This window comes from Sapajus apella, unplaced genomic scaffold (assembly GCF_009761245.1).
Source record: "Sapajus apella isolate SASKATOON/1434 unplaced genomic scaffold, GSC_monkey_1.0 scaffold155, whole genome shotgun sequence".
Classification (NCBI taxonomy): Eukaryota; Metazoa; Chordata; class Mammalia; order Primates; family Cebidae; genus Sapajus; species Sapajus apella.
Genome location: NW_022437095.1, coordinates 147,017 through 160,236, shown reverse-complemented (window position 1 = coordinate 160,236; position 13,220 = coordinate 147,017). Strand labels below are relative to the sequence as shown.

General features: G+C 37.9%; 1 protein-coding gene across 27 annotated transcripts in view; it reads right to left on the bottom strand.

The window, feature by feature from the left end:
• ZMYND11 (zinc finger MYND-type containing 11) overlaps positions 1-13,220 on the bottom strand; it is a 123,901-nt gene that overhangs the window by 76,768 nt on the left and 33,913 nt on the right. For 24 of the 27 annotated variants that reach the window (XM_032266121.1, XM_032266139.1, XM_032266127.1 and 21 more), the window contains one exon: positions 388-522. In XM_032266121.1, the coding sequence (XP_032122012.1) occupies positions 388-503 (116 nt within the window). In that variant the 5' untranslated portion in view covers positions 504-522. Of the gene's footprint in view, positions 1-387; positions 523-13,220 lie in introns of those variants that run through there. The other 3 variants (XM_032266133.1, XM_032266145.1, XM_032266135.1) reach the window with 2 other exon arrangements.

Genomic DNA, 13,220 nt, shown 5'->3' with positions numbered 1-13,220 from the left:
ACTACTTGGGAGACTGAAGCAGGAGAATCGCTTGAACTTGGGAAGCGGAGGTTGCAGTAAGCCGAGATCGTGCCACTGCACTCTAGCCAAAAAAGAAATTAAAAAAAAAAAGAATCTCCAAGAGTTAAAAATTTTGATAACTAAAAAACTATTATAAATAGTACGTAGTGATATTTTACTTATCTAATTTTTCTATAAAACTTCTAAACACAAGTTGCTTATATTATTGTGTATGTTTTCCTAACAAATACTCCTGCAAAGCAAAAAGTGTCTTCAGTTCTCCGTAATAGATGTTGATTAGCATAACAGATAAACTTTTTTTTTTGGCCTTTCACCCCAAAGTCTTCTACGAAATTTTACAGAGGTTTTTTGTTTAAATTTACTTACTTTGTAATACGGTCAATGTTGGCAATTTGCTTCTGGTTCCGTATAATCTCAATGGCTGCCCAAAGATGCTGGATAGCTTTTGTGTCCGCCTGTCGTCTTTTTGTTAAACGTGCCATGACCTGTTTACTTCTTTAGCTGCAGTAATAAGCAAAAACATAAGGGAAAAAACAGATTACAAAATAAGTAACATTATCAGCATCTCTCAACTCCTGATTATACAAATGTAGTATGTAGTACTGCCCACATTCTATTTTTTTCTACCATCCACATCACCAGTTACTTCATATGAGGTATCATTCATTTCATTACATCATAAAGAATGACATTCTAAAAACCAATAAGTTAAAAAGGTTCTCCCAAGAAGGACAAGTGGTCACTTCATACCAATATACTTTTAAAAAATATATTTATTTTAAAGCACAGAAATACTGCAAGATAAAACTTCACTTGCTGACATTACATTGTTTGTAATTTGATCAATACAAAATGGAATTTAAATGTTGTAACTGTTTAATACTTTGGTTTATTATACTCACGGCTTAAAAATCAAATTTTCTATACATATATCAATGTATGAAAACAACATTCTTTTTTTTAAATCAAACCACGAACATTAAATATAAGAAAGTTACTTCCAGAATGAGATGTTAAAGATTAAGGGACAGAACACTAGAAGGTCACAAATTCGAAGAATGATAACATTCTTGGATTAGGTGTAAGTTTCGGGGGTATTTATTACACCACTAGGAAACAGCATTGCTATTGTATTCAAATTATAGTATTCTAGATGAATTGAAGACAATTGCCACCACACCTCCCAATAATTTTCCTGTTTTCTCCTGGCAAGATGGGGAACAGAAAATAGGAGGTTAAACCCTGGATGTCTGATGAGCAACAATAACACAGAGGCTTCTCTTAACTCAGCATGGAGAGACGTGTCTGTAGGAATCTGGTAAGCCTTCTTCATGAATCCTAGCACTGGGAAACCACTAAAACATCCTCTAGATCATACGTGTTATCATGCTAACTTTAAAATCTAGGTCCTTAAATATACAGTGAACATTTAACCTTCTGAGATAGCTGAAATCTCCTTGCTCTTCCCTTTCCTATATTTTAAGTTTGGAGAATGAGGAAGGGAAGCACTTTGCTGTGTTCCATGACAGGCCAAGAGAGCCACAGGAATCTCCTTTTCTCTACCTGTGTTTCTTCACAGCCCACTCAGTTCCCCACTTTTCTCAGACAAACACAAATAAACCCTATAGTTGCTATCAAAACTTATCTTGAGAGAATTGTGTCAGTCAGACTCCTAAAATAAGATGTATTTGAGAATTACAGAATATATTCTGAACATGTTTAAAGGTATTCCTGAATATTCAAACATTATTACTTCTAATAGTTCCAAGCTGCTCCACAGAGCAAATAATTCAAAAATAATACCAGTATTCAAGTTCTAAAGAAAACTTTAGGAAAATCAGCTGGTTCTGTATAAATTTATACACATAACTAAAATATAATAAAAGTTGTAACTTACAAACACTTCCATTTTACACAGCAACCACTTTAAGAAGTACAAACATTTATCAGTTTAAGTACACCTGTATTGGAGCACCAACTTTCAGAATTTGATATGCCTTAATGGAAGGAATTCATTGATAAGGATTTAACATATGTTAGAAAGTGACATCTAATGGTGAACTGTAATAATACACCTTAATCCTGTGAGATTATACAAATACTCAGATAAAAGCGCAAAGTTTCAGTCATTCTTACACAGTTAAAAATATATACAGTTGCAGGTGATACCCAGGCAAGCACGGCCTGGAGTGGACCTCAGCAGTCCTACAGCAGAGGGGCCAGACTGTTAGAAGGAAAACTAAGAAACAGAAATAACTTCATCATCCACAAACTGGAAGTTCACTCAGAGACCCAATCTGAAAGTCAGCAACTACAAAGACAACAGGTGGATAAATCCAAAAAGATGGGAAGAAACCAGTGCAAAAAGGGTGAAAACACTTGAAACCAGAACATCTCTCCTCCTACAAGGGATCACAACTCCTCACCAGCAAGGGAACAAGGCTGGATGGAGAATGAGTGTGATGAAATGACAGATTCAGGCTTCAGAAGGTGGGTAATAAGAAACTTCTGTGAGCTAAAAGAACTTGTTCTAACCCAATGCAAAGAAACTAAGAACCTTGAATAAAGATTTGAAGAAACGCTAAATGGACAACTTAAGAGACGAATATAAGTGAATTGATGGAGCTGAAACACAACACAAGAACTTTGTGAAGCATGCACAAGTTTCAACAGCCGAATTGACCAAGCAGAAGAAAGGATATCAGAGGTCAAAGATCAACTCAATGAAATAAAACGAGAAGGCAAGATTAGAGAAAAAAGGGTAAAAAGGAATGAACAAAGTCTCCAAGAAATGTGGGACTATGTGAAAAGACCTGATCTACATTTGATAGGTGTACCGGAATGTGGCGAAGAGAATGAATCCAACCTGGAAAATACTCTTCAGGATATTATCCAGGAAAACTTCCCCAACCTAGCAAGGCAGGCAAATATTCAAGTCCAGGAAATACAGACAACACCACAAAGATATTCCTCAAGAATAACAACCCCAAGGCACCACAATCGTCAGATTCACCAAGGTTGAAATGAAGGAGAAAATTCTAAGGGCAGCCAGAGAGAAAGTTCGGGTTACCCACAAAGGGAAGCCCATCAGACTCACAGCAGATCTCTCAGCAGAAACTCTACAAGCCAGAAGAGTGGGGGCCAATATTCAACATCCTTAAAGAAAAGAACTTTCAACCCATGATTTCATATGCAGCCAAGCTAACCTTGGTTAGTGAAGGAAAAATAAAATCCTCTGCGAACAAGCCAGTACTCAGAGATTTCATCACCACCAGGCCTGCTTTACAAGAGCTCCTGAAAGAGGCTCTACACATAGAAAGGAACAACCAGTACCAGCCACTCCAAAAACATACCAAAGGGTAAAGAGCTTCAACGCAATGAAGAATGTGCATCAACTAACAGGCAAAACAGCCAGCTAGCATCAATATGGCAGGATCGAATTCACACATAACAATATTAACCCTAAATGTAAATGGACTAAATGCCCCAATCAAAAGACACAGACTGGCAAATTGGATAAAAAGCCAAAACCCATCGGTGTGCTGTATCCAGGAAACCCATTTCACAGGCAAGGATATAAAAGGCTCAAAATAAAGGGATGGAGGAAGATTTACCAAGCAAATGGAGAGCCAAAAAAAAAAGCAGGAGTTGCAATTCTCATCTCTGATAAAATAGACTTTAAAGCAACAAAGATCAAAAGAGACAAAGAAGGACATTACATAATGGTAAAATGATCAATGCAACAAGAGGAGCTAATGATCCTAAATATATATGCACCCAATACAGGAGCACCCAGATTCATAAGGGAAGTTCTTAATGACTTACAAAGAGACTTAGACTCCCACACAATAATAGTGGGAGACTTTAACACCCCATTGTCAATATCAGACAGATCAATGAGACAGAAAATTAACAAAGATATCCAGAACTTGAACTCAAACCCGGAACAAGCAAACCTAACAGACATTTACAGAACACTCCACCCCAAATCCACAGAATATACATTCTTCTCAGCACCACATCGCACCTACTCTAAAATTGATCACATAATTGGAAGTAAATCACTCCTCAGCAAATGCAAAAGAACGAACATCATAACAAACAGTCTCTCAGATCACAGTGCAGTCAAGTTAGAACTCAGAATTCAGAAACTAACTCAGAACCGCACAGCTTCATAGAAACTGAACAATTGGCTCTTAAATGTTGACTGGATAAACAATGAAATGAAGGCAGAAATAAAGATGTTCTTCGAAACCAACGAGAATGAAGACACAACATACCAGAATCTCTGGGACACATTTAAAGCAGTCTCTAGAGGAAAATATATAGCAATAAGTGCCCACATGAGAAGCAAGGAGAGATCTAAAATTGACACCCTATCGTCAAAATTGAAAGAGCTAGAGGAGCAAGATCAAAAAAAACTCAAAACCTAGCAGAAGACAAGAAATAACTAAGATCAGAGCAGAACTGAAGGAGACAGAGACACAAAAACACCTTCAAAAAAATCAATAAATCCAGGAGCTAGTTTTTCGAAAAGATCAACAAAACAGACAGACCACTAGCCAGATTAATAAAAAAGAAAAGAGAGAATAACCAAACAGATGCAATAAAAAACGATAAAGGGGATATCACCACAGATTCCACAGAAATTCGAACCATCATCAGAGATTATTACAAACAACTCTATGCACATAAACTAGTAAACCTGGAAGAAATGGATAAATTCCTGGACACTTGCATCCTCCCAAGGCTAAACCAGGAAGAAGTCGAAACCCTGAATAGACCAATAACAAGGTCTGAAGTTGAGGCAGCAAATAAGAGCCTAACACCCAAAAAAAGTCCAGGTCCAGATGGGTTTACAGCCGAATTCTAGCAGACATACAAAGAGGAGCTGGTACCACTCCTTCTGAAATGATTCCAAGCTATCCAAAAAGAGGGAATCCTTCCCAAATCATTTTATGAAACCAACATCATCCTGATACCAAAACCTGGCAGAGACTCAGCAAGAAAAGAAAACTTCAGGCCAACATCCATGATGAACATAGATGCAAAAATCTTCAATAAAATACTGGCAAGCTGATTGCAACAGCACATCAAAAAGCTTATCCACCATGATCAAGTAGGATTCATCCCGGGGATGCAAGGGTGGTTCAACATATGTAAGTCTATAAACGTAATTCACCACATAAACAGAACCAAAGATAAAAACCACATGATTATCTCAATTGATGCAGAGAAGGCCTTTCACAAAATTCAACAGCCCTTTATGCTAAAAACCCTCAATAAATTAGGTATTGACGGAACATATCTCAAAATAATAAAAGCTATTTATGAAAAACCAACAGCCAATATCATACTGAATGGGCAGAAACTGGAAGCATTCCCTTTGAAATGTGGCACTAGACAAGGATGCCCTCTCTCACCACTCCTATTCAATATAATACTGGAAGTTCTAGCCAGAGCAATCAGGCAAGAAAAAGAAAGAAGAGGTATTCAAATAGGAAAGAAGGAAGTCAAATTGTCCTCTTTTTGCAGATGACATGATTGTATATCTAGAAGACACCATCGTCTCAGCCCAAAATCTCCTGAAACTGATAAGCAACTTCAGCAAAGTCTCAGGTTACAAAATAAATGTGCAAAAATTGCAAGCATTCCTATACACCAGTAACAGACTTAAAGAAAGCCGAATCAAGAACGAATTGCCATTCACAATTGCTACAAAGAGAATAAAATACCTAGGAATACAACTAACAAGGAACATAAAGGACCTCTTCAAGGAGAACTACAGCTAGTGCTCGACTTACGACCACGGTCGGGACCGCGGACTGGTCGTAACACGGTTTGGTCGTTACGTTGAGTAGACTATACGTATAGTTGAAATGGTGCACGCGGAGATGGTAGTGCTACCGGAAGCTGGTCCGCACTGTCATACGCCCAGCTGGGCAACGTTTGCGCTGCCACATGTGGAGCAGTCATGGCTAGCGATTGTGGTCGTAAAGTCGACTGGTCGTAAGTTGCATAGGTGGTAAGTCGATCGATACTTATACAAGCCACTGCTCAACAAAATAAGAGAGGACACAAACAGATGGAGAAACATTCTATGTTCATGGTTAGGAAAAATCAATATCGTGAAAATGGCCATTCTGCCCAAAGTAATTTACAGATCCAACATTATCCCCATCAAGTTACCAATGACCTTCACAGAACTGGAAAAAAACCACCTTAAACTTCATATGGAAAAAAAAGAGAGCCTGCATAACTAAGTCAATTCTAAGCAAAAGGAACAAAGCGGGAAGCATCACACTACCGGACTTCAAACTATACAAGGCCACAGTAATCAAAACAGCATGGTACTGGTACCAAAAGATATACACCAATGGAACAGAACAGAGGCCTCGGAGGCAACACAACATATCTACAACCGTCCGATCTTTGACAAACCTCACGAAAACAGGCAATGGGGAAAGGATACCCTGTTTAATAAATGGTGTTGGGAAAACTGGCTAGCCATGTGCACAAAGCAGAAACTAGACCCCTTCCTGACACCTTACACTAAAATTAACTCCAGATGGATTAAAGACTTAAACATAAGACCTAACACCATAAAAACCCTAGAAGAAAATCTAGGCAAAACCATTCAGGACACAGGCTTAGGCAAGGACTTCATGACCAAAACACCAAAAGCACTGGCAACAAAAGCCACAATTGACAAATGGGATCTAATCAAACTCCACAGCTTCTGCAGGGCAAAAGAAACAGTCATTAGAGTGAATTGGCAACCAACAGAATGGGAAAAAATTTTGCAGTCTACCCATCTGACAAAGGGCTGATATCCAGAATTTACAAAGAACTAATGCAAATTTACAAGAAGAAAACAAACAAGCCTATTCAAAAGTGGGCAAAGGATATGAACAGACACTTTACAAAAGAAGACATACATGAGACCAACAAATATATGAAAAAAATCCTCATCATCACTGGTCATTAGAGACAGGCAAATCAAAACTACATTGAGATACCATCTCACGCCAGTTAGAATGGTGATCATTACAAAATCTGGAGACAACAGATGCTGGAGAGGATGTGGAGAAATAGGAACACTTTTACACTGTTGGTGGGAGTGTAAATTAGTTGAACCATTGTGGAAGACAGGGTGGCAATTCCTCAAGGACCTAGGAATAGAAATTCCATTTGACCCAGCAATCACATTACTGGGTATATATCCAAAGGATTATAAATCATTCTACTATAAGGACACATGCACATGAATGTTCATTGCAGCACAGTTTACAATAGCAAAGACCTGGAATCAACCCAAATGCCCATCAATGATAGACTGGACAGGGAAAATGTGGCATACATACACCATGGAATATTATGCAGCCATCAAAAACGATGAGTTCATGTCCTTTGTTGGGACATGGATGAACCTGGAAACCATCATTTTCAGCAAACTAACACAAGAACAGAAAATCAAACACTGCATGTTCTCACTCATAGGCCGGTGTTGAACAATGAGAACACATGGACACAAGGAGGGGAGCACTACACACTGGGGTCTGTTGGGGGGAAATAGGGGAGGGACAGTGTGGGGTGGGGAGTTGGGGAGAGATAGCAGGGGGAGAAATGCCAGATATAGGTGAGGGGGAGGAAGGCAGCAAATCACACTGCCACCTGTGTACCTATGCAACAATCTTGCATGTTCTTCACACATACCCCAAAACCTAAAATGCAATTAAAAAAAAAAGATATATGACAACCAAAGGACAAAGGAAGGAAAGGCGGAGTAAGCAGAATTATATAATTATAAATCTTCTACATTTTATGCAAGTAGTAGTATATTAATTCACGGGACACTATCATAAATTAAGGATGCATATTATAATTTCTAGAGCAAACACTGAAGAATAATACAAACAGGTATAGGTAACATAATTCAACTTGTACATTTTTTCACAATTCATGATATGTAAGAATATGAGTAATTTATTCAGACCTACAAAAAATACAGCAAAGTTGTAACATGTAAAATGTAAAATGTTAAATTTAACAGCAAAGCTAACATTTTAAAATAATACCATAAACAGTAAATATATTTATTTAACATAACCAGAAGAATACAGTGGTGACTAAGTAGCAGAAAGCTCAAAAAGTGATGTCACAGATTCCTAGAAATGATTAAAATCAAGATTAAAGAATGAAGCAATGCTACATCTCAGAAAAACAGGTGTAGAGTTAAAATCTACCTGGATCAAGTCACAGAAAATAAATGTAACTTGTAATACCGGTACACTATAAGGAGGATGATCATGAGTTATAAGAGCCCACATAGAACACTGCAAAAAATGCCAGGGAGAGAGAATTCCAAGTGAGACAAATGCAATGAAGTTTGAGGCATATTATGAAAGTACCAAAAACAACTTGACCCATGGAGGCAAGATCTCTTTAAAGTACAACCATAAAATTATTCTTTCTTATGAAATCTAAATTCATTCACTCATTTAACACAGAATTCATATATGCCTGCTATATACCAGATGCTCTTCTATGCTCTAAGGACACAGCAGTAGCAAAACAGACAAAAATCCTTCTCTCATCCAGTAAACATGACTAATGACGTGACTAGATATAAGAACAGCAATTTGGGTGTTCACCACCAAAACTATAGTCTTAGAATCCTGAGTACAGAGAGCTGATTATTTAAGGTTCCTTGTCGATATGGCCAAACCAAACCTTACAGTCCATCGTTATCTGAGTGCATATTATTGCTACTAAACTGTACTAATCACAGTTCCCAAATATGCTCCCAATCCATCCCTTTGTTTATGCAGTTCTCTCTCCCTGGAATGTTCTTCCTTGCCCCTTACCAAGTATCAAAAATTTCCCTGTCCTTTCCAGGATCCACTTTAATGCAATTTTCCCTGACCAGCCTTTTCTCCTGGAATCAAACAAGATAAAGCTCAATTGTCTTTTATATTATAATACCAATTTGTTTATACATCTCTTACAAATGTATTGCTCATACAAATATTTACCAATTTCTCAAAAGAACTGTCTTAATTAAACTAAGATATGTCATAATTTTTATAACTAATGTTTTTCAAAGTGTCTACTACAGTTCTGAACATACTAAACCTTCAATATAAAATTATTAAATTCAATTTTTTCAGCTGTTATGTAAATAGCAAGGGCCCAGAGCGAATCTTTATATCAAAGATCGAGACATCAAAAAGAAAGATCAGAAGACTCTTTGTAGAGATCATTAATACAGTCCTCAACCTTTGTTCTGCTCCAACATATCTGAGAGATATAACAGGCTCCTTTTCGTAAACGTAGCCCATGATTCTCAAGAAGCTTGTAGTTGAAAAAATTAGAAATAGCAAAAACTTGAGTAACTTTAATAAGCTCCCAGGTGATACTGATATTCTCTACCCCAACAAATTCAGATGTACTACAATCTCCTAAGTCTACAGAAACGTCATTTTACATCCATACTACTTCTACACAAACTGGGGTGAGGGCAAAAGAGAGAATAAAGGAGGAAACAAGTCAGAAAAAACTTAAGCAAAATTAAACAAGACATTGCTTGGTGATACATACATACTTGTGAAAACTGCTTTAAGGAAATGATAAACACAATAGTAACAAGAACAGTTGAGGGGGCAGGGAAGAGAGATGGAAAAGCACAGTATAAGAATTCAAAGCACCAAAAATGTTATGATTTTTACTTCTGGTGGTAGGCTCAGGTTTTTTTCAGTATATTGCATATGCTTTCAAATATTTGCATCAAATATTACTTTAAAATTTTAAATTAATCCCATTGTTTTAATATGCATTTGACAAGTCTGAACTTTTCCCCAAAGTCTATTAGCACTTTTAATGTTTGTCTATTCATACCATTTTCTCATTTATATATTTTTATATATTAGGTTTATCCATACTTTTGTCTTTGCCCCTTAATAAACATTAAATAGGACAAGGTATAGTGGCTCATGCCTGTAATCCACGCATTTTGGAAGGCCGAGGCAGGTGGATCATGACGTTAGACATTCAAGACAAGCCTGGCCAAGATGGTGAAACCCCATCTCTACTAAAAATACAAAAAACTAGCTGGGCACAGTGGCAGGTGCCTGTAATCCCAGCTACTAGGGAGGCTGAGGCAGGAGAACTGCATGAACCCAGAAGGCGGAGGCTGCAGTGAGCCAAGATTGTACCACTGCACTCCAGCCTGGGTGACAGAGAGTCTGTCTCAAATAATAAATTAATTAAATTACACTGAAACCTAGGTGTTTTTGTTTTTTTGAGATGGAGTTTGGCTTGTTGTCCAGGCTGGAGTGCAATGGTGTGATCTCAGCTCGCTACCACCTCTGCCTCTTGGGTTCAAGCAATTCTCCTGCCTCAGCCTTCCGAGCAGCTAGAATTACAGGTACGTGCCACCACACCGGGCTAATTTTTGAATCTTCAGTAGAGATGGGGTTTCGCCATGTTGGCCAGGCTGGTGTTGAACTCCTGACCTCAGGTGATCTGCCTCAGCCTCCCAAAGTGCTGGAGAGAATTACATTTTTAAAATTATGATGATTAATAAACTTATTTTTAGAGCTATTTTAAGTTCACAGCAAAATTGAGTGGAAAATACAGAGTTCCCATATACTCCCTGACCCTACACACGCACAGCCTCCCCTATTATCAACATTTTACACCAGAGCAATACATTTGTTAAAAATCAACAAACCCACATTGACACATCACTATGACTCAAAAGTCCATAGTATATACATTAGGGTTCAGTCTTGGTGTTGTACATTCCATGGGTTTTGATGAATGTATGAATAACAAGTGCATGCCACTGTAGTGCCCATACAGAATAGTCCCACTGACCTAAATATTGTCTGTGCTCCATCCTTTCCTTTCCCTAACACTTGGCAACCACTGGTCGTTTTGCTACTGTCTCCATAGTTTCGCCTTTTCCAGGATGTCACAGAGTTGGAATCATACAATATGTGGCCTTTTTAAGATAGGCTTCCTTCACTTAGTACCATGCATTAAGTTTCCTCCGTTATCTTTTCATGGTTTGATAGACTGCTACTTTTTAGTACTGAATAGTATTCCACCGGCTGGATATAACAATTTATCCACTCACCTACTCAAGGACAGGCTGCTTCTAAGTTTTGGCAATCACAACAAAGCTGCTATAAACAACCATGTGCCTGTTTTCATGTGCACATAACTTTTCATTTCACTTGGGTAAATGCCAATTGCTGGTTCATGTGGTTGGAAAATGTTTAGTTTTATAAGAAACTACCAAACTGTCTTCCAAAGTGACCAGACCATTTTGTACTCCCACCAGCAATGTCTGAGCACTTCTGTTGTTCCACATCCTCATCAACGTTTAGTATTGTTTTGGATCTGGGCCAAGTATGTGGGAGTATCTCACTGATGTTCTAATTTTTAATTCCCTAGTGATATATAATCTTGGATATATTCCCGTATGTTTATTTGCCATCTGCATTTCTTTGGTGGGGTGTTCAGCCAGGTCTTTTGCCCCTGAAAAATTTTTTTCTTTTGTAAACAGGATCTCTCACTCTGTCCCCTAGTCTGAAGTGCAGTCATGGCTCACTATCACCTCAAATTCCTGGGCTCAAGAGATCTACCCTAAGGCTCCAGAGTAGCTAGGACTACAGGCATGCACCACTATGCCCAGTTAGTTTTTTAATGTTTCATAGAGGCAGGATTATGCTATGTTGCCCAGGTTGGTCTCCAACTCTGGGCCTCAAGTGATCCGCCCACCTTGGCCCTTTTGCCCATTTTTAGAACATATTCTTCATTTTCTTATTAACATTAGACATTCTTTTCAAGTTTTGGTTGATGGTCCTTCATCAGTTGTGTCTTTTGCAAGTGTTTTTTTTTTCCCCAGTCTGTGGCCTGTCATCTCGTTTTCCTGGCATTATCTTTCACAGAACGAAAGTATTAAATTTTAATAAAGTCCAGTTTATCAATTCTCTTCCTTCACGGATGCCTTTGGTGTTGTAACTGAAACAGTATCACCATACTAACGGTAATCCAGGTTTCCTCCTGTGCTATTGTCGAAGAGTTTTACGGTTTCGTATTTTACATTTAGGTCTCTGATCCAGGTTGTTCATTATTGCGAAGAGTGTAAGGTCTGTAACTAGATGATTCTTTTTTTTTTGAAAGCGGATATCCATTTGTTCCAGCATCATTTCTTCAAAGGGCTACTTTTTTGATCCAATGTATTGCTCCTGCTCCTTGGTAAAAGCTGAACTGACTATATTTATGTGAGTATTTCTGGGTTCTCTATTCTGTTCCATCCATTTGTCTATCCTATCACAAATGCCACATTCTCTTGGCCACTCAAGTTTACGGTAAGTCTTGAAGTCAGGTAGTATCGGTCCTCAGACTGTCCTTTATTATGTTGATCACACTGGGCATTTTGTCTGTGCATATAAACTTTAGAATCAGTTTGTTGATATCCATGAAATAAATTGCTGGGATTTTGATTGAGTCTACATGAATCTATACATAAAAGTGGGAAGAACAGACATCTTGACAATATTGTTTTCCTATCCACAAACATGGAATATCTCATCTTTTATATCGATCATCAGAGCTCTGAGGTCTTCCTCATATACATCTTATCCACAATTTATTAGATTTCTATCTAAGCATTTCATTTTGTGGGTAGTAATGTAAATGGTAATATGCTTTCAATTTCACAGTACACTTGTTCATTACTGATTAATAGGAAAGTGATGGATTTTTCTATATTACTTTTATATCCTACAACCTGGCTATAATCACTTACTAGCTCCAGGAGGTTTTTTTGTTCATTCTTTTGGATTTGCTATATAAATGATAATTTCATCTGCCAACAAAATTTTATTTCTTCCTTCCCAACCTATTTGCTTATTTCCTTTTCCTATCTTATTGCATCAGCTAGTACTGCAGTTTGAATGTATTGTGTCTCTCCAAAATTCATGTGGGAAATTAAACCCCAAGGTGATGGCATTAAGAGGTGGAGACTTTGAGACGTTATTGGGCCCTGAGGGCTCTGTCCTCAGGAATGGGATTAATGCCCTTATAAAAGAGGCTTCAGAGAGCTGCCTGACCATTCCATCTCTTCTGCCATGTGAAGACACAGAAATAAAGTACCACCTTGGAAGCAGAGCAACCCTTACGAGACT